The sequence below is a fragment of the Gadus morhua genome, chromosome 9, assembly GCF_902167405.1.
Source record: "Gadus morhua chromosome 9, gadMor3.0, whole genome shotgun sequence".
NCBI classification, from domain to species: domain Eukaryota; kingdom Metazoa; phylum Chordata; class Actinopteri; order Gadiformes; family Gadidae; genus Gadus; species Gadus morhua.
In genome coordinates, this window is record NC_044056.1 from 9,662,078 (window position 1) to 9,684,439 (window position 22,362).

General features: G+C 48.6%; 1 protein-coding gene across 3 annotated transcripts in view; it reads left to right on the forward strand.

Moving 5' to 3' along the window:
• The window catches only part of slc1a2b (solute carrier family 1 member 2b), a 33,659-nt gene that overhangs the window by 5,876 nt on the left and 5,421 nt on the right, over window positions 1-22,362 (forward strand). Inside the window, exons 1-10 of one of the 3 annotated variants that reach the window (XM_030365574.1) lie at window positions 11,861-12,143; window positions 16,250-16,389; window positions 17,964-18,116; window positions 18,470-18,720; window positions 19,223-19,370; window positions 19,666-19,792; window positions 20,101-20,334; window positions 20,822-21,016; window positions 21,357-21,491; window positions 21,767-22,019. In XM_030365574.1, the coding sequence (XP_030221434.1) occupies window positions 12,106-12,143; window positions 16,250-16,389; window positions 17,964-18,116; window positions 18,470-18,720; window positions 19,223-19,370; window positions 19,666-19,792; window positions 20,101-20,334; window positions 20,822-21,016; window positions 21,357-21,491; window positions 21,767-22,019 (1,674 nt within the window). In that variant the 5' untranslated portion in view covers window positions 11,861-12,105. Of the gene's footprint in view, window positions 1-11,860; window positions 12,144-16,249; window positions 16,390-17,963; window positions 18,117-18,469; window positions 18,721-19,222; window positions 19,371-19,665; window positions 19,793-20,100; window positions 20,335-20,821; window positions 21,017-21,356; window positions 21,492-21,766; window positions 22,020-22,362 lie in introns of those variants that run through there. The other 2 variants (XM_030365575.1, XM_030365576.1) reach the window with 2 other exon arrangements.

Here is a 22,362-nt window from a genome sequence, read left to right on the forward strand (position 1 = left end):
GTTTCACAAGCTCTCATCGGCCCTGTTTAGTAGAGGTTAGCTAGTTAGAGGTTGAGGTTACATGTTTAGCTGGAGGTTAGCTAGTTAGAGGTTGTTGCTAAATGTTTAGCTAGAGGCTAGCTAGTCAGAGGTTGAGGTTACATTTTTCTGATCCCATCATGCACCTGGAACAAGTATCATCAGACATCAGGTCAGTAAGGAAAATTTAGGAAGGGTGGTACTGATGGAGGTAGTGGTGGTGGTGGTGGTGGAGGAGGTGGTGGTGTTAGTTAAGGCAGTGGTGGTAGTGATGGTGGTGGGGGTGGGAGTGATGGAGGTGGTGTTGGTTGTAGTGATGGAGGTGGTGGTGGTTGTAGTGATGGAGGTGGTGGTGGTTGTGGAGGTAATGGTGGTGGTAGTGATGGAGGTTGTGGTGGGGTAGTTGATGTGGTGGTGTCAGTGTTAGATGTAGGGGAGCTTCACAAAGGGTAGAGGTTGTCTTCGTTCTCTCCCTTGCCCCCAAAGGCCCCCCCATTGACAACAATCCCTCCATTGTGGTCCAACAAAAGCATAATAATGTAAGCACATTAAGAGAATCATTAAACGCATGGTCCAACTCTTCTAAAGAATCGCCCTGGGAAACAATGGCTCCGATTTGTTTTGGTTATTAGATGGACCGGCATTGGCCTCTTGGGGTTTTGTCTTGGCGTTTCATATTCTATATAAATGAATATGAAACGTTCTGAATATCGTTTTGAACGGTGCCCGATCTACATCCTTCAAAAGCATGATTTACCGTCCCACGCCGCACGCCATTGACCGGCGACCGAGATGTGATGCGATGTCATCCATACATTCTGCGACGCCTCTGTTTAACCATGACGAGAGAAGAGAAAACGGAAAAGTGGCATTGCCGCCATTGACCGCCGTGCCTCTCTCTTCCTCTTCCTCAGCCTTTCACCCCATCCCACAAATCTTAAAGTAATGGGCCCCAGAGGGAGGTTCGCGGGCCCTTTGTCCCTCGCCGGGGGTAGTCCTGCGTTATTGTCTCTCTTGAGCCATGCAAACAGCCTGAGTTGTGGGAGCACTGCACAGAGCTGCCACTCGTTCAGTTAATCGCCCAGACCTCCATCACTTTGCAACACACTGGGAGCCAGAACGGGGCTCGCATGAGAACTTCAGCATCGAGGACAATAACCCCCCCGACTCTGATGGTCAAGGGGGGGGGGGGGGTGGGGGGCGGGGGGGGTAACCATGGTACCCGCAACCGCCTCCCTCTCTTTCCGGAATACCCACCCCCCCCTCTCCCCCCTATTCCCACAGGTCCTTTCATACCCTCAACCCTTCTTACCCAGCCCTCGCCCCGTGGTTTCCCCCGTAACACTGCGTCTTTCCCCCCCCTGCTAAGCTACCGATTACCCCCCCCCCCATCCCCCCTCCCCCCCGGACCAATCGCTAGCTCTGCGTGCCACGCTGATCGGCCAATCGCTGCCCAGCGGCATGTGTTTACCTCCACGGCGAGTCCCTCGGAATACACAAACACCCCCTTCATCGCCTGCTTCTCACATGTTGCGGAGGAGTTGGACGAGGGGGCGAGGGGGTGGCCCCTCTCTCCCCTCTCTTCCCAGGGACCCACGTGCTCACGGGTTCCCAGCCCGGGGCGCTGTGAACCGGCTTCAGAGGCCTCTTGAGTGACCCATTATTCTAGGAGGGGTGGCATGTTCCAAGAGCGGCCCACCTCAATGGCCGCCGCACACAGAGACGGCTTTGTGAGGGCCCTCTTTGTCCCCCGCATTACACACTGGTTAATTAGGACGCCCTGCAGTCACCTATCGCTCCATCCATCTCTCTATCCATCTCTCTATCTCTCTATCCATCTCTCTACCTCTCTATCCATCTCTTTATCTCTCTCTCTCTGTCTATCCCTCTATCTACCATATCGATCCTCTATCTCTCTATCTATATATCTTTCTATCTATCGCTCTAGCTATCACTCTCTATTTATCCGTCTGTCTATCTATCTATCTCTCTCTAACTATCTCTCTCTCTATCTTCCGCATCCCCCCCTCTCTCTCTCTCTCTCTCTCTCTCTCTCTCTCTCTCTCTCTCTCTCTCTCTCTCTCTCTCTCTCTCACTCTCTCTCTCTCTCTCTCTCTTTATCGATTAATTCATCCATCCTTCCGTCTGCATGTCTCGCTGTCTGTCTGTCCGGAGATCCACCTGTCCACCTGTCCACATGTCCACCTGTCCACCTCTCTGTCTGTCCCTCTCGGCGTGTCCCTGTCTCTCCGTCTGTCCTGCCTCAGAGGTCTGTGATGTCACGAGGGGCCAGGTTTTCCCAGTGTCAGGGGGGTCTGAGTGAGTCATGTTCATACTGGTGTTGTTCTGGGTTACTCAGAGAACCCTCTGAGCTGTCTTTAGGCATGCCTTGCTCATGGGGGGTGGGGGGTGGGGGGGGGGGGGGGGGGGGGGTGGGGGGAGGTGCCCTCAGGGCCCAATCAACCAATGGGAATGTGACTCATGCCACTAATGTGCACCGGTTTATTGAATTGATCGTGATTGAACCCGACCACAGGGAAGACTGTCATCACTGGTGGGCAGACAGAGTGCGTCTGTTCAGCCGCTCTGAATGGCATTCCGGAGGGTTCTGTGTGCGGCTAAAGAAATATTTACATAGTTTGACAAAGTAGGCTTGGGGAAACGCTGTGGCGGAAAGAACAACAGTGTGCTGCGGGCCAGATCATGGCGCATGCACCCCCCTGAACAGTTTCAGATGCCAACTGTCCACCATCGGAATAGTGCCGCACTCGGAAACGCACACACAACCGGAGGACATTCCACAGAGCCACGGACGGTGTCCTGATCTGGAAGGGTCCACGACGTGGTTCTGAAAGGAAAGCACACGGTGCCAATCCTCCTCAAAAAAATAAGAGAGGGACTGTTAAAACTCTCTGCTAATCGCTTACATGTTTCCAATCGAGCCCAGCTGCAAGTCTACAGAATCTCATCACAGAGTCTCGTGGCTTTAATGTTTAATTAATAAACCCAGCGCTGCAATACTCGGAGAAGTGCAATATCTGTACCCTCCCTTATGGTAAGTCCTTTCAATAGGCCCAGGAGTAATTGTTCTTAAAACCTTGACTAGTTCGCTCTCCGGTTTTTAATAAACCTGGTGATAATTATCAGCCCGTCCTGTTGTGTTCCCCGCCTACCTCGGTTAATAATAAAGAGCCTGTGGTTTACGGCGGAGCTGTGAGAGCAGACGACACACAAACACCTCCCCCAGACTCCATAATTGGGCTCAGAGGAACCAAGAGGCCAATGGGAAGGTGTGGAGAGGACATGTGACGGCTGAATGTGTTGAAATGGTGGATGAAGGCTTGAGTTATAGGAGCCAATTGTGACAGCAGTGTTGCGTAGCCTATGTTATAATTGAATAAAATAAATTAAAAAAATAAGAGAGTTGTGTTTAAAATATAAATGGATTATAAACAAATATTACAGTAACGGAAATTACAGTCTTGGTAATAGGTAACAATTCAGATGGAAAGATAAAGTATGAAATCCTATGAACTTATCTTGGAGGACAGAGACAATAGAGACAGATAATGCCAGAAGCGACAGAACAGTAATAAATCCTACATAGTATGTCAGAGTATGGAATGATTACAATTTCCTCCCTGCTCTTGTCAAACTGCCTTTTTCGAACGCATTAGCGGGGAGAGAATCACGATTAATTCACATGTGCATATACAGGACGAAGGTGAAGATTGCACATTCACACACAACAAACAACAAGGCCTTGTTGGAATGTGTGCTGAAGCGTCAACACATATGGTGGACTCCAATATATTAGTTTTAATGAGCATTTCATGTTTCCTGCTGGCTGTTGCCATATGGTACTTCTTTGTGACACACAAAGGTAAGACGAGCACTATCAATGTGTTTAAGTCTGCAGGCCTTTCCTATGAATTCCCCATCGTTGGAGCCTATAAGATACGGGAAAAACAGAAATATCCCTCAACAGTACATCAATATGGAATCATGTTGTGAATAATACATTAGACTCTGGTATCACTAATATGGGTTAATATTTTAATGGGAAGTGTTATGGAGAACATGTTACGGGCAAAGACATACCAGAGGCAAACATGGCCGAGTGGTGCTATAAAATATCCGATGAATACAATTGAGAATGTCAACGATCTGGAAGTCTTTCAATTATGTCTGGGCGTGTGTGTGTGTGTGTGTGTGTGTGTGTGTGTGTGTGTGTGTGTGTGTGTGTGTGTGTGTGTGTGTGTGTGTGTGTGTGTGTGTGTGTGTGTGTGTGTGTGTGTGTGTGTGTGTATCTGTGTTTCTGTGTGAGCAGAGAGGAACAGATCCATCTGGACTCTCGCCGCCTGGGCTGTTTAATTAGAGAGGGAACATCTATCTCCAGCCCTACTCTTATTGGCCACTGCAGAGCTAGACCCTCACCCTCTCATCCCTTCACCCTCTCACTCCCAGCCTCTCATCCATTCACCCTCTCACCCCCAGCCTCTCATCCCTTCACCCTCTCATCCCTTCACCCTCTCATCCCTCACCCTCTCATCGCCTCACCCAGTCAGCCCTTCCCCCTCTCCTACTCACATCCCTTCACCCACTCACCCCTTCACCCCTTCACCCTGTCACCCTGGCCCTGATAGCACAGGGGAAGATATCAGGGGAGATTTATGAGCTTGTGAGGCAACCTTACGATAGTGGGCGCATTTGTGTGTGTTTGTGTGTGTGTGTCTGTGTCTGTGTGTGTATGGATGTGTGTTAGAGAGAGAGAAGGAGAGAGAGATTGCTCTGTTATATAGGTGAGGTTGAGCGCAGGTGTGTGTATGTTTACTTTATATATATATATATATATATATATATATATATATATATATATATATATATACATGTATATACTTATGGATTGTAGATATTTATTTACAGTACATACAGTATATATATTGAGAGAGAGAGCGATCAGAATGTGTATATACAGTATGTGTGTTTGTGTGTGTGTGTGTGTGTGTGTGTGTGTGTGTGTGTGTGTGTGTGTGTGTGTGTGTGTGTGTGTGTGTGTGTGTGTGTGTGTGAGAGTTGTGTATCTATATTCTGAGAGAGAGAGCGAGGTCAGAATGTGTATCTCTCTGCGTCCTGGTGGATGCGTGTGTGAGTGGGCGGTGACTCTGACATGTCATCGCTCTGTTGCGCGGTGAATTGTGTTGTAATCATATTTCACGGGCCGGGCCGCCTGACAACACAGACCTAAGCCCCCTGGGACTCACACTCACAACCTCACCACAATAACACTGCGGCCCCTGAAGAGGCCTGATCCATTGAGACCCGGGTCTTATGCCCATGTTCTGAAGCTCTCCTGTAACCCTCACCTTCTCCTCCCCATTGCCGCCCTTCCCCACATCTCATCCGGCATTCCTTTGTCCTCCATTCCAGTATTTTCCATCCCCCCACCTTCAGGCAATGCATCCCCTCCCCCTTCTCCCCCATCTCCCCCTTCTCCCCGCACCCCTGCTCCAACCACCACCATCATGCATCTATAACCCATAATGCTCCTCCCTGCCTCTCTCTCCCTCTCCCTCTCCCTTTCTCTCCCTCTCCCTTTCTCTACCTCTCCCTAACTCTCCCTCTCCCTTCCTCTTTCTCTCACTCTCCATTTCTGTCCCTTCCTATCCCTGGGTTCATGTGTGAAAAGTTATCTTTAGTTCAAACACACAGTTATTTTTGCTGGATATAAAATGCATATGCATATGACTAGGGTAGATTCTACCAACAGACATATGCATATGATTAGGGTATGTGTTAACGACATATATATGCATATAATTATGGTATGTGCTAACAACAGACATATGCATATGATTAGGGTAACAGCCTGGGGAATTGCTGTGTGTATTCGATAGATGCATTCAATATTTTCATTTGTAATTCCCGTAGACTTTCTACATTTCCTTCTCTATCGTGCCTCTACATCACTCACTCACTCCCTCACTCACTCACTCACTCACTCACTCAATCACTCACTCACTCACTCACTCACTCACTCACTCACTCACTCACTCACTCACTCACTCACTCACTCACTCACTCACTCACTCTCCCTTCCTCCCTCACCTCTCTCACTCTCTCTCTCTCTCTCTCTCTCTCTCTCTCTCTCTCTCTCTCTCTCTCTCTCTCTCTCTCTCTCTCTCTCTCTCCCTCTCTCTCTCTCACTCTCTCTCTCTCTCTCTCTCTCTCCATCTATCTCTCTCTTCATTGCTTCCTCCATCTCTCTTGCTCTGTCTCTCTCCCCAGCGCTCTCTGTCTGTACATCACAACAGCGGGTGTACAGTCATGTGGCTCCCTGGCTGCGTGGGGGCTGGGCTGGACCAGGGGGGAGGGAGGGAGTGAGGGGAGGATGGGGTGGGGGGTGTCTTGCCTACACTAACTGGAGGATTTAATGAGCTCCTGTGGGGGAATCTCAACGGAACGCATCAAAAGACACGCATCCATTGGATTATCATTATCTGAATTTCGCCAGCACTGCTTCACAGATGCGGCTGAGATGTGGGTGGTGGTGGTGGTGGTGGTGGTGGTGGTGGTTGTGGCTGCGAACAGTCAATGCAATGGAAACCATGACAACTCAATCTATACACATTCTGAATACTTCCTTGTTTCCAAAGATTCAGTTGGGTGGTTAGCCCACCCAACTAACCACTATGGCCACCAGGTGAAAATGGTCTAATAGGAGAGAGAGAGAGGGAGAGAGAGAGAGAGAGAGAGAGAGAGAGAGAGAGAGAGAGAGAGAGAGAGAGAGAGAGAGAGAGAGAGAGAGAGAGAGAGAGAGAGAGAGAGAGAGAGAGAGAGAGAGAGAGAGAGAGAGAGAGAGGTGAAATCCTATTGGACAGCCCTGGCAGATGAAAGCCCTATATGGCTTGAGAGCTCTATAGCATGGGTCAGGCCAAGAGATGGATTATCTGAGCTTTTGAGGCGTGGCTCACTTTAAATGCATGGAGGATAGGAGAGAGAGAAGATATACATATATCTATATAGATCTATGATATGTGTGTTTGTCTATACGTTTGCGTTTGAATTTGTATTATTCTTTGCGCATGTATGTGGTTGTGTTAAATGCATGGAAGTGTGTGTGTGTGTGTGTATTTTTTGAGTGTGTGTGCATGTACAATTGTACACCTGTAAGTGTCTGTGCAAGCATGAGTGTGTGTGTGTATGTTTGTGTGTGTGTGTGTGTGTGTGTGTGTGTGTATACGCGGTTTTGTTTGTGTATTTGTATGTGTGTTAGAGGTCCAGGGATGATACAAGCGTATCTTAAAGCCTCTCTCGGATAACACATGACTGTACACACCACTATCAAACATAACCTCTCGCTCATTACCACCACACTTGACACATTTGCACACCAAACACAATGAATACAGTTGTGTTTGGTACCCCCATTCATAATGGGGGAGGGAACGAAGGGGGGGGGGGGGGGGGGGGGGGCACTTCTTGTGTGGCCCGCTAATATTTCCCCATTGTGGTGCGACGTGACCACTCTATAATTACCCTTGTGAGTGGGACTCAGCAAACAACCTCTCTCTCTCTCTCTCTCTCTCTCTCTCTCTCTCTCTCTCTCTCTCTCTCTCTCTCTCTGTCTCTCTCTCTCTCTCTCTCTCTCTCTCTCTCTCTCTCTCTCTCTCTCTCTCTCTCTCTGTCTCTCTCTCTCTCTCTCTCTCTCTCTCTCTCTCTCTCTCTCTCTCTCTCTCTCTCTCTCTCTCTCTCTCTCCATCTTTGTCTCTCTCTCTTTTTATCTCTCTCTCCCCCCACCAACACAATGGGTCTGTAAACACATCATTACAAACAGCCTTGGTCGCATCCCAGAGACAGTGGGCCATGCGTTCCCAGAGCCTCTCCCTCTAATCGGCGCCTCATTACGGACACAAAGACACGCAGGCAGACAAAGGGAAACCATACAGAAGGTATGAGGAGCAGGGGGGGTGGGGGGTGGGGGGGGGACGTATGGTTCACTCATGCATTGGCAGAATGCTGATATGTCCACCTCATGAGGTGGGTGTGAGGGCGTTGGCGGTGGGGGGTTAGGGGGATGTGATGGGAAACTAGGGACTGTGGAATCTAAATTGGGAAATAAAACGGTTGCGGTGAGAGAGCAACCGGGGCGGGCAGCACAGCAGGGGGGGGATTCCTTTGTTCCGTTCCGGACGCGGTACAACGTTGAACGGTTGTCGAGTACGTAATCAACAGGTGCGTACAACGGGTCCCCGAAATAAGCACGAGGTGGTTGGTGTGTGCGTGTACGTGTGAGGGAGTGTGTGAAGATGGGATGTGAAACTAATTAGCGGAGACGGTGCTCTGTGCAGCAGAAGGGGCTGTGAACCAGGCGGCCGGGATGGATTTACCCACCTTCTCGCCGCTAGCATCAGCGTTCTGCACCGGGGAGGGCAGGGACTAAACGACAGAGAGAATATAACGCTCTCTCTCTCTCTCTCTCTCTCTCTCTCTCTCTCTCTCTCTCTCTTTCCCTCTGTCTATTGGGTTGGGATTTCATGCATCTGATTTGGTTTCATCGCATGGCCCTTTGCCTTCAATTCAACGCTCCCCGCGTGGTACATACATTCTCCACAGTGCCTCTCCCAGAGGACAATAAATATGGTTACTACTTTCTCTCAAAAGCAAATACACCTCACACGAAAGCACACAAAGACCCAACAACGTAAAACCTAAACGTTTCGAAGTAAACCCGTCGTAGATATTACAATTAGCTCTTCCTTCAGCGGCGGGTCCTCAGAGCTGCAGGGAACGACAGCCGACCTCGCAGTGCATTCAGCCGCCTGGAAACCATCTCGCATACCAAATGAGGAGCGGGGACCGTCAAAGGGTGACAAAGACCCCCTTTCTGCACCCCCCCGAGAAGAATTTATCTTCCACTTCCGATGCAAAGCAGCGCAGCAAATCGCAAGTGTGTTGGTGTGTGTGTGTGTGTGTGTGTGTGGGGGGGGGTTTGGGGGGGGCGGGGAGCAGAGATACCCGGGCCTGGCCTGGTTCCAGTTGTCTTTACCTCTCCCTGCATTGAGGGACTCCGGTCATGAGAACCGGGCCCCCGGGCCCCTCGCTGGACCCAGTGGGAAACTGAAGGGGCCACTTCCATGGCGGCCCCCGTGCACGTCTCACGCACACTCCTGGGGGGCTGGTGGGCCGGCCGGACGTATCGTCGCTTAGGGGTCGTAAGGACGTGCGGTTCATGATAATGATAGTGTACATGAGGAGCCCTGTTCTCCGAGGGAGAGGGCTCCCATTCATCAGGAGCCAAGGACGGGATTCTAGTCGCCCGTTAACATCGTTGTCGGGGGGGGGGGGGGGGGGGGGTTCTTTATCAGACTTTATCTACGAGCAGCATTGGTTAGTCTTGGGTTTGTTGAACTCGTATTACTTCTTTAGTCTGTCCTGTATTGCACAGGAAGCTTTAAACATGCAGCACTGCTTCTCATCCCTTTAAACTCAAAGTGCAGGTTCCCGTATCGCATGTGCACGCATGCTTGGCTGTTTGGGGCCTGAGCTTGGTGTGTGCGTGCCCCTGCATATGCATGACGCACACGCCCGCATGTGTGCGTGTGTGTTTGTGTGTGTGCGCATGCGTGTCAGCAGGCAGTTTACTGCTTCCCCCTTGTTCCTTTTAAGCCGCGGAGCGTTGCTACGACAACCCCTCTGGTCCAGCTCCGCAACGTGGCCCCGGGGCCTCAATACCAGCGCCCTGGGAGCCTCCCCGTACCCGGGCACCCCGCATAAAACGGGGATAAGCGCTGTCGATTATGGGACACAATGGGCTGGTGCTTCTCAGAGGTCCATTCATCCCCGGGACGGTGGTGGTGGTGGTGGTGGGAGGAGGAGAGGAGAGGAGAGGAGAGGGGATGGTGGTGTTGGTGGTGGGAGGAGGAGAGGAGAAGAGAGGGGATGGTGGTGTTGGTGGTGGGGGGTGAGGACTGAGGAGGGGATGGTGCGGGGCGGAGAAAAGAGAGGATGGTGTTGATGGTGATGGTGGAGGGAGAAGGGGGGCCGGTGATGGGGGAGGGAGAAGGGGGGCCGGTGATGGGGGAGGGAGAAGGGGGGCCGGTGATGGGGGAGGGAGAAGGGGGGCTGGTGATGGGGGAGGGAGAAGGGGGATGGTGTTGGGGACGGAGAGAAGGAGGGCAGTGGTAGGGTGAGGAGGGAAGAGGGGACCTTGGAGATGGTGGGGTGAGCTCTCCCACGCTGGGGCACAGGCATGACATCAGCGGCCCGTTGAAAGGACCGGCATTCTGGGCATGCCCACCGCTCCCCCCTCCCCCTTCTCCCCATCACCCCAGCTACACCCCCCCTCCCCCATACCCACTGTACCCCAATGGATCCCCTTCCCCTCCCCTCCCCTCCCCTGCTCTCCGCTGCCAGTTTGGATGCGGTGCTTGGCCGGCGACGTTGGGGTCACAAAAACTGTTTGCACGCAAAACAAAGCCCCTTAGATGAGAGAGGGAGAGGAAGCAGAGAGCTTCACATGGTCCCGGCCAAGAGTGGGCATGGCAGTCTCTGTCCTCCCCCCACCCCAACCCTCCCCTCTCTCCTCCCCCTCCTCATGGGCCTCTCTTTTGGCTCAGAGGTGACGGTGTGACCTCAATACCCCCAAATTATCTAGTGTCTCTCTCGCAGCCCCCTAGTGCCCTACAGCCTCTCTTTCTCTCCCCCCTCTCTCTCTATCCCACCCATCTCTCTCGCTCTTGAATTGCACTTTCGCTCTCACACTCATCCTCAAAGTGGTCCTTCTGAATCGGTGTGTGACACGCCGTGGGACGAGAGAGCGAGTGATTCCTCATGACACTACCTCTGCTGATGCCTCTGGTGTCATCTCCTTCTTCTTCTTCTTCTTCTTCTTCTTCTTCTTCTTCTTCTTCTTCTTCTTCTTCTTCTTCTTCTTTTTCTTCTTCTTCTTCTTCTTCTTCTTCTTTTTCTTCTCCTTCTTTCTCTTTTCTTCATTTTCTCTCTCTCTCTCTCTCTCTCTCTCTCTCTCTCTCTCTCTCTCTCTCTCTCTCTCTCTCTCTCTCTCTCTCTCTCTCTCTCTCTCTCTCTCTCTCTCTCTCTCTCTCTCTCTGTATTCCTCTCTTCCTCTGTCTTTAGCTCTCTCTCTGCATTCCCAGCTGTTAAAATAATGGAGGACTTCAGGTGTTTTCAAAAACACACTCTCCTCCTCATCCCTTGATGCACCCTGTGCCTCATCCTTTTGTCTGCTGCCCTCCATATCACTGCCCCCCCCCCCCCCCCTCCCGTGCAGAAAGACCCACTCCTGGACATCAAATCATATACCTCAGATACATCAGTGACTGTATGTCCGCACTTCGTCTGGGCTTTCCATCCCAGCGACTGTAAATGCTAGAGGGATGCACCTTCCCTCTACCATTAGTCGACATTATTTGGTGATCGCCGCGCGCTGGGCTCCTACTGAGCGGCAGGGGATGAGTGAGGGAGAGTGGCGGCTCTCTAGGGGATTAAATTGTCCTGGGAATGAGGAATTTCTGTCCTGAGGGATTTCACTGCTAAGCTTTGCATGGATTGCCTCGCCCCCCACCCCCAACCAAGGTTATATACATATAATACATACCTAAGTATGTATTTGTGTGTGTGTGTGTGTGTGTGTGTGTGTGTGTGTGTGTGTGTGTGTGTGTGTGTGTGTGTGTGTGTCTGTCTTTGTGTGTGTGGATGTGAGGGGGGCGTGGGCAAGAGTGTGTGTGTATGTGTGTTTGTGTGTGTGGGTGGGGGGGGGTTGGCATGGGGGTGGTCTGGCACACATCAGGACCAGGGGGTAGCATCCCAGGTTTCCGTAGCTGAGACCGGGGGGTGTAGACTGGGCTGAGAGCATTCAGCAGCACCCTGGAGCCTGGTGGAAGTCGTTGCCTCTCCACACCTCCACCGCTACACATGTGTACATATTGTATATGTTTGTAGATACCTTCCCTTCTATTCGGATGGAGCAGCTCGTATGACGGGGATATTTTTATATTTTTCCATTTAATTTATTTTCTCGCTTTGCTTTCTTTTAAAAACCAAACGGCTGGGATCTGACCCTGGTCCATGTATATAGCGCTTACCTCAACTCCAGCTCAAATGAAGTAAGTACGACTCCATTACATCGTCTAGAGTGGCTCTCTTAACGCATTGATTCATGGATTCACTTGTCAATCAATTCTCTATTGATTGACGAGTGATCGAATGGCCTCACATTTGTTGATGACCTGTCACTCTTCGACGTACTTGATACAACTTAACTACTAAGTTAACTGCTCTCCTCTCCCAGTGGAGAGGCGGCATGTTGGCAGCATAGCATTTGATCGAAAACAATCAAATTTCAATATTAATAATGATGACTATCGTTCTTGCGCTCAGGCGGAGACAATGTTTTAGTGATGCCTCCGTCCATTCTTTATGCCCACTTCATGCCCCTCTGCCATCCTCACAATTCAATTAACATGGCTCAGCCCCAGAGTTTAACATTAAGAGCCTTACACAATGATCCTATTAGGAACGGAGACCTCAAGCTCCCAGTGTCTGTGGGAGGGGGAGTGTGTGTGATTGTGAGCGTATGTGTGTGTGTGTGTGTGTGTGAGAGTGTTTAGAGGGGGGGTGGTCCTGCACCCAGAACTCCAAGCCGGGGGGTAGTGGGGGGATGGGGGGGGGGGGGGGGGGGGGGGGGGGGGGGGGGGGGGATCTGTGACAGGTTCATTTCCTGTCTCGGCCACACCGGCTGGGGGCGGCTTCCTCTTCCAGGGGCTAAAAATAAAGGAAGGGGAGTGAAAAGGGGGAAATTAAATTAACTCCATTCATCCATCTCCTGGAATGACATCTCTGGGCTCGTTTGTCTTGGGCGTTTTATTCCTGGAGTTTGGCTGATTGTTCCGTTGCTCCCTTCAAACACGCGGAAAACTGCGGAAGAATGGAGAGCTGAGGGAGCGTAGTGAAAGACTCCACAGAGTGCAGGAAGTACTTCACGTTGGCGTGATGTTTCCATGTCTCCTCGTTGCTCACAATGCAACCCCGTCTTCCAAGGACTGGGTCTTAACATAATAGGATCTGGCTGTTATTTGTGTGGTGGGACAATAAGTGTGTTTGTGTGCACGTGAGTGTGTGCATGTGTGTGTGTGTGTGTGTGTGTGTATGTGATTGTGTGTGCGTCCGTGTGTGTGAGTATGTGCATTTGTGTGTATGTGTTTGTGTGTGCACGAATGTGTTTGTGTGTGTGTGTGTGTGTGTGTGTGTGTGTGTGTGTGTGTGTATGTGTGCACGTGTGTATGGGTGATATTGTGCAGCCATGCGTAGACGGGGCTGTCCAGTATTGCATGCAGACCTCATGACTGATGACCACATAGAGGGTGTTTTTATGGTGCGTCTATTGGGCCTGGCTGTCTATCATGTCTTTGTTGAGCTTTTCAAACATGAGATATATTGGCTGCTATGGTGCACTACGGGGTAGGGGGCGTACAGAAGACAAAACAAGGGTTTAACCCCGGCATGGGGTTAAAGGTCAGCTCATTGATTGGCTGTTTGATGTCATTTGTCCTTTTTGAGCATCAAATAACCTTGAAGGCAACATTAAGCTTCCTCTCTCCGAGAAAACCTAAAGAGAACGTGTGAGAACTTCTAGTATAATCTGTCAGAGATGGAGAAAAGAAAATTTACATTTCGAAAAGATGACAGTCAGTGTTGAAAAGCACATCTCTCTCTGTGTGACGAGAAGATAGGGGAGGAGGAGGAGGGATACAGGGAGGAGGAGGAGAGGGGGAGGAGGAGATGGAGTATGAGTAGGAGGAGGAGAAAGAGGAGGAGAAGGGGGAGAGGGGGAGGAGGAGGAGGAGGAAGGAGGAAGAACAGGAGGAGGAGGAGGAGGGATACAGGGAGGAGGAGGAGAGGGGGAGGAGGAGATGGAGTATGAGTAGGAGGAAAAGGAGGAGGAGGGGGAGAAGGAGGAGAAAGAGGAGGAGAAGGGGGAGAGGGGGTGGAGGAGGAGGAGGAAGGAGGAAGAACAGGAGGAGGAGGAGGAGGAGGGGGAGGAGGAGAAGGGGGAGAGGGGGAGGAGGAGGAAGGAGGAGGAGGAAGACGAGGAGGGGAGGAAGAGGAGGAGGAAATGGAAGAGGAGGAGGAAGGTGCAGAGTATGAAGCGGTGGTGAGATGCCTTTCCCCACACTACGTGAGAGACACAGCTGGTTGCTCTCTGACTAACTCGTTGCCACCTCGATGGCACGTGATGCAGATGCTAATTACTTTCCCTCCAATTAATTAAACAAAGTGACACATCTCTTCCTGCTGTCAGGTGTATGGGGTCCGTTTTGTTTTGTGTTTTGGTACATTTCTTTTTTTCCCCTAATAATAACTGTCAAGTTACATTTTTGCGTCAAGATGGTTATTCACATTGCGACTATTGGAGTGGAACTGGTCCATCTGTCTGTCTGTCTGCCTGTCACTTCCCTGAGAGCGTTCAGATTTTTAGAAACATATCTTCATTGAATACTCTTTTGTGTGACCACTTACCATATCTGATATTCATAGGTTATTCAGGTTGAAAAAAGGACGTATTAATCTTTGCTTGAACAAAACAATGCAACAAAGCAACACATTATCTTAGTCCTATGTCCTAAAGTACATAACTAGTTATTGAAGTCCAAATTGGTTATTAACCATCAACGCTTCCATATTAGAAACCTATAAAAAAAAAAATAGTCTCAGCAAAAGCATTTCACAGTACACCCAAATGACTAAACTTACTTGAAAGTCCACACGTTGTAAAAATAAATGAAAAAATAGTTTCTTGCTCTCAGCAGAAGAGGCATTAGTCGGTCACATTGGGATTTAAATGGACACAAAATCATTAACGGCTACGATTCCTTGCAATGCTCTTGTTTGAATACGTCCTACATTTTCAGTCAATTTTGGCTTGAGAAAGGGAGAGAGAGAACAAGAGAGGGAAAGAGAGAGAGCGAGGGAGTGAGTGAGAGAGAGAGAGAGAGAGAGAGAGAGAGAGAGAGAGAGAGAGAGAGAGAGAGAGAGAGAGAGAGAGAGAGAGAGAGAGAGAGAGAGAGAGAGAATGAGCGAGCAAGTACGGGATGGTGGTAGGAGATATATATAATGGGAGAGTGAATGAAAAGAGCCTGTATAGATCTACATATTTAAAGAAAGAGGAAAATGTGCATCTGCGCTATATGGTGTTGCCACCCACAGCTCACCTGTTCTCTCCTCTCCATCTGCCACCCCCCCCTCCTCCTGAGTCTATCTGCTGGTCCCCGTATGAGACAAACAGCTGAAGCCAGCTCCTCTTGATTTATCTTCTTTCCGATCCTCTTACATCACGTTAGAGAGAGTGCTGGAATTCTTAGTATGAGGGATTGGCGCTGCAGACTTTACAGTTATTCTGGTTCTATATTCTGGTTTAGATGAGAACATTAAAATGGTGAGGTTGGTTCTGTTGCTAATGGTTTTAGCAACAGGCGTTGCTAAAACATGCAACTTGTGCCTAGTGGCAAGGGCGTTCTACTATTGATTTTATTGGCCGTTATCCATTATGGTGACATTTTTATTACACATTTTAATTTGATGACAATATAATGTCAAATAAGTGTATTTGATTTGTATTTGCTCTATTCAGTTTTATTTTAACACGTGATTATCTTTCAAGCTCTGCAGTTCGACATGCAAGGGCGCAGTCCTGTTGATCTGATAGGGCATGCAATGGCTTTTAACAATTCTGGATTACCACATAACATATAGGTCTATAATCTACACGGACAAGCTCTGCTGGGTTTGCTTATCTTGACAGAAGCTTAAGCAAATTGTATTACATAATGTAAACATCGTACACTGAATCTCATTAGAAATTAAATCACACGTTTCAAATTCACCTACATTCATTTCCCTAACATCAGTAGGATTTTAGAATCGACACATGCTTGCTACTGTTTTTCAAAATAGGCTGTATCTAAGTAAGGCTCCCTAAGGGCTCCTCAAACACACAGTAACACAGTATTGAATCATCTGATTTGAAAGGCTCGCTGCTGCATTGTTTCATTAGAGTTGTGTTTTATAATCCATCCTTTGTCCTGCTCACGCAACAAGAACACCCAATGAACTGAAACAAAGTGTACCAATAAGCTGTGATTGGACCGTGACATGGAATGTGCAGGATGACCCATAACCCCGTCCTCTGTGCTCTTGTTCCCCCGGTCTCCAGTTCCAACAACATGCCGAAGCAAGTGGAGGTGAGGATGCACGAGAGCCAGCTGGAGCCCGTGGAAGCCCGGCCTCAGAACAAATGTGCCAAAATATGCGCCGCTTTGTCGAAGAACCTGCTGCTCACCCTCACCGTCCTGGGTCAGTCCACCAGCTGAATCGTTAACCTTCTTTCTTTCTTTCTTTCTTTCTTTCTTTCTTTCTTTCTTTCTTTCTTTCTTTCTTTCTTTCTTTCTTTCTTTCTTTCTTCTGTCTGTCTGTCTGTCTGTCTGTCTGTCTGTTTGTCTGTCTTTCTTTCTTTCTTTGAGGTAGGTGGATACTACATCGTGTTGAGTCGGCGCCAACCATAGTCGTTGATCATAAAATACATCATTACAATTCTAAGTCCAATGTTCACACGGTACAAGATCGAACATGAACAATTTCCAGAAACCTGTGTGAAACTAAGGAAGCTTGGTAATGAAGCAATAGAGTCGTTGCTTACTATCAGTGCCTCTAAATAACAACGGACTACGAGAGTATTTAAAGAATAGGGAGCAAGCTTGTTGTGAGTTATCTAAGACAAAGTGGTGCATGCCTAGGGGTAGTTGTAGTAGCAATGCTCTTAACAGAGCATAAGATGCACCAAAGGGCATCCAGTCCTGAAAGAAGCAACGTTGGCAACAACGATCAACGGCAGAAATCGAAGGAATAAACAGGAAACTTCAGAGCAGCACAAGCCAATACCATTGCCATCTTTTGGCAGAGGCGCAAGGAGGCTGGCAAGAGAGGCAGGACAAAAAGACAATATCTATGTTGCACAGGAAACAAATTGCCATCCAAGACGAGGAAGGTCAGCAAAGGCTGCTTAATACGTGGCAAGGGAGCGTAAATGGTGGCGCAGTGGACATCCTACAGAATAAATAGCTGGAGGGAGACTCAAGCAGCCTTCGTTTGGGGGTTATTAAAGAGCCATTGGGTTCTTTAATCATTGGCAGTTGTCTGGGAGCAGAGGAAGTAAAACACCCTGTGGAGTGATTGGGAGGGGCTGTGATTCCCAGCCTTGTCCGGCCGGGGCAGAAGAACGGCTGAAGGGGCCAGGGGATGGACCCGACGCAGGGAGTGAGGCCACGTAAAGTTCAGCTGTCAGCTCTCAGAGGGAACATTTATAATTGGGAGGGGAAGAGCAAGTGGAAGTGGAGAAGGTGAAAAAATAGAAGAGAGATAGGGAAGATAGATCCAACAAGCCTATATTTGATTATATGTTTTTTGTTCATGGGGTGTTATTCCTATCACTGTTTCATTGCATTAATCGACCCCTTTAGCAATTATTATGATTCATCCTCATCATCAGTCAGCACCAAAATAATTATAACTGTAACTAATTACTAGCCTGGCCAGCTGAATAAGCCTATCACTGAACCCATTAGCAGCCTGTTCACTTCGAGGTGATGAGGGTTGGGGTCCAGGGGACGTTTTGATTAGAATTTAGTGTTGAGAATCAAGATTAATCTCCGATCAGTAGAGGGCATGGTTAGAGACCAAGTGATGAGGGTCAATTGATCTTGGTGAGTGAATCACTCATTTTTCTCTGAGCAACCATCGCAAAACCATATTCCTTGTTAACCTTGTCATTGCCAGTCCACGGCCAGTCTCCAAAAGTGAGCCTCTGCTGACCAATCAGACTCAACGACAATGCCGTCATCTTCTCACCCGCCTTTCCTTGGTGCCCTCAGGTGTGGTCATGGGCGCGGTCTCGGGGATGCTGCTCCGCGTGGCCTCCCCCATCCACCCAGACATCATCATGGTGATCGCCTTCCCTGGAGACATCCTCATGAGAATGTTGAAGATGTTGATTCTGCCGCTCATCATCTCCAGTCTGATCACAGGTACGTTACTTTACTGTCAGCGTAGACCAGCGCAGTGTTTGAATACCATTACAATCCTACGCTTTTTCTCTCTCATGTCTATGCTGTTGAGTAGTGCCATAGGAGGTTCACGAGTGTCTGTGTGTAATCATAATCCGTACTCAGTACAACCTCCCTGAATGGGTTTGCTGAGTGATGTCAACATGCGTCACACATCATGCACGGGATCAACTATTATTCCACAGTCCGCTGATGGAGCTTGAGAATAACCAGTTGAATGCCTAAAGCTTATCTCAAGCAAACATGTCCACCTGATAACATAACGTAACCACACAGTTAAACACTGTACAACCCTTTTTTGCTTTTGAACACAGGACTCGCTGGCCTGGATGCCAAATCGAGTGGTCGCTTGGGCTCCAGAGCCATGGTGTACTACATGTCCACCACCATCATCGCGGCCATCCTGGGAGTCATCCTGGTAATCGTGATCCACCCCGGCGACCCTAAGCTAAAGGAGAACCTGGGAGAGGGCATTAAGAACGACGACGTCTCCAGCTTGGACGCCGCCTTCGACCTGATCAGGAACCTGTTTCCGGAGAACCTGGTGCAGGCCTGCTTCCAGCAGGTAGGAGGACACAGCAGACGGCCACTCTGGGAGAGGAAACACTAGTCTAGTCTGAGCACCCTCGGGTGCTGCTCTCCAGAAGGTCATCTTTTGAAGCTGAAGTGTTGTCCGGCAGATTCTATCATATGACTTCATGCTTGCGAGCGTGTTCCTTCGGGCAGGATCCACATGCAAGCATGTGACTTCAGAGAGGAGGCTCACATATTGCTTACTGAAAGAGGAACCGTCACGCCTGGCAAATATATAATATGGATTCAATTAATTACTGCTTTATTCGCATGTTGTGTGCTCCATTGGTGTGGGTAACGGTTTATCCCCTTCAAATCACAAGGTGACACAAGACGAGCACAAAGTCGATTGGCCACTCCACACCTAAGATAATTAGCATAAGCCTCTATAGAATAACGTTAAATACACACCAAACAAAGAAACAATGGTCACCACTCTGTGATTCTTCATTGGAATATATTGAATCCATCTATCTTTTCTTTTTTCACAACAGATCCAGACGGTCACAACAAAGGTGGAGGTGATTGTGGAGGAGGCCGTCAATGCCACCAGTGTCGATGGTTTGGTGGCAAACATCACCAAGGAGCCTCAGATCATAATCAAGAGGGCCCTGCAGTACAAAAGCGGCATGAATGTCCTGGGTACGGCACACGTCTAATTCAGACTTCTACTTTTTTGGAAAGCAAAATCAGGAACTCAATCATATACTGCACCTGTGTCAGTGACCCTACTGTCGTTTAAACGACAGTAGGTCGTTTTTTCACTTTGGTTAAAAAAAGCGACCGTTTTTTTTAACCAAAGTGACTGCATGAGCAGGTAGGCCTGGGGGAATCTTGCTTTAGGCTAGAGGCAGACTGAAATTAAAGACCCTGACCGGTAGAGCACGTCCAAGTCGGTTCTTTGTGTTTGTATGAACCTGAACCTTGTTCCTTGCAGGTCTTATCGGTTTCTTCATCGCTTTCGGCATCTGCATGGGCAAGATGGGCGAGCGAGCCAAGCTCATGCTGGAGTTCTTCAACATCCTCAACGAGATCGTGATGAAAATCGTCATCATGATCATGTGGTCAGTAACACTCGGAAATTCTCTGTCTGCTGGAAATCCATAATTGACAGTTCTTGCAGTTTTTGTCGTCACACCGTAATAATACGTGATATGGCACGTATCAAGTTGAGTAAGTAAAGTATAAATTGTATTTTATTGGATTAGAAGTGAAGCACTGTTACCAAACTAGAATTGTTAAGATCTGGTAGGAATGAAAAAGACAATGAAACAAACAAGAAATACTTTGAGAAAGTAGGATCAAAAAGATGTTCATAGGTACTGATCTCTGCTCCAGCAACCTCTCACGAGAGTCGATGTGTCTCCATCAGGTACTCTCCCTTCGGTATCGCCTGTCTGATCTGCGGTAAGATCATCTCCATCGACGACCTGGAGACAGTTGCCCGGCAGCTGGGGATGTACATGGTCACCGTCATCATCGGACTCCTCATCCACGGAGCCATCTTCCTGCCCGGAATCTACTTCGCCATCGTCAGGAAGAACCCCTTCACCTTCTTCATGGGCATCTTCCAAGCTTGGATCACAGCCCTGGGAACCGCTTCCAGGTCAGACAAATAATGAATGGATGAATAAAACAGGTGGATGGATGAACGTCACAGGACTGGATGGATGAAAAGATCTATGGTCCGATTAATGAATTGGTGGATTGATGGATAGATGAGTTGTTGGAAGGATGGATGAATTGATGGATGGATTAATTAATTGATGGATGAATGGATACATGAATGGACACCTGAATGGAAGCATGGATGGATGAATTTATAGTTAAATGGGTGGATGAAATCGGTGGAAGAATGTATATTCAATGAATGGAGGAATGGTCAAATAAATTGATTTATTTGTGGTTGGATTAAATAGTGGATGGGAGGATGGATGGAGGAAAATATGGATGAATGAATTGAAGGACAGAAACCTTTTTGGTCTTCTTCATCATTGAGTAGAGGCAGATGGTTAACCTCATACTTTTGCTTGAATCCCGCTGTTCCTCCCTCACCCCTCACCCTTTCACCCTCTCACCCTCTCTCCCCCCAGCGCTGGCACCCTGCCCGTTACCTTCCGCTGTCTGGAGGAGAACCTGGGAATCGACAAGAGAGTGACCCGTTTCGTGCTGCCCGTGGGCGCCACCATCAACATGGACGGAACCGCGCTGTACGAGGCAGTGGCCGCCATCTTCATCGCCCAGATGAACGGCATCTACCTGGACCCCGGCCAGATCATCACCGTCAGGTCAGCGCACGCACGTCCAATGGGAAGGTCACAGGGCCGAGAGGGTTCATGTGAAACCAAACATCTCTTAAAAAATAGTATTTCGCATCGAGTAGCATCTTATCCTAGTTATCTTTTTTGAATACGGGGAATGGATTAACCTAGCGATTGTAAGTGCTTGGCACTTCCTTCCTGTACCGATAGAGATATTTTGTTTTTTCTCTTTCTTCTGCGTCTGCTAAATGACCTGAATGTAGACGTAAATCTTAGTGACACTCAAGTCGGAAAAGTCATTAAAATGAACTCTCATTAATAGTCATAAAAATATGGGAGATTATATGGGAGATTTGTGTGCCACCAGTCTGACCGCCACCTTGGCAAGTGTTGGAGCTGCCAGTATCCCCAGTGCTGGACTGGTGACCATGCTCTTGATCCTGACCGCCGTCGGCCTGCCCACCCAAGACATCAGTTTGCTGGTTGCTGTGGACTGGCTGCTGTGAGTGACGACCATGAATTAAGATATGCTTTTCAGAATGTTCACCATGGATATGATGGAAACTACAAACTATACTTCTGCATCTTTCATTCCTTGGCTTCTTCTTCTTATTATTAATTTGTTGAACTTTCCAAATGGATGCCACGGCTATGAACGTTGCATCTATACGTTCTTTCCTGAAGCATTTGTTTATTTTTCCATTTCTGTTGCTTGTTGGGTAAGGACAAGGCTTGAAGTCATTTTCTTTTTGCTCTCTACCCCTTTGCGGTGAGCAGGGACAGATTCAGGACCTCAGTGAACGTGATGGGAGATTCCTACGGAGCCGCCATCGTCTACCATCTGTCCAAGGCTGAGCTGGACGAGCTGGACGCAACCACGGCCAAAAGCGACGACATCGAAATGTCGAAGACCCAGTCTTCTTATTACGACGACATCAAGAACCACCAGGAGAATAACTCCAACCAGTGCGTCCTAAGTGCGACCGCCACCACCTCCGCTAACAATACCGTCGTAGTAGATGAGTGCAAGGTACACCTAATGCTTTCAGATGTAGAGACTAGCATGTAACCTCCTTCAGCTTAACTGCTCATCCTACACCTTGTCATAGATGTCCTTTCCTTATTATTATTTTTTTTGTTTTATCATTGTCGATGACAACTGTGTATGCATCCAAAGGTAATGCAATACACCAAACAAGCATGTGTGTTTTGAATGTCTCTGTTCACTACTCTAGAATAGCAGCTTCTGTGAACACACATTTTACACAGGATTTATACAGTATCTACAGTATATCTTTACTGTCAACTGATTCCCAAATCATCACCACACATATGTACTTGTACCAAAGAATCAGTCTTTGTTGTAAAGTTTG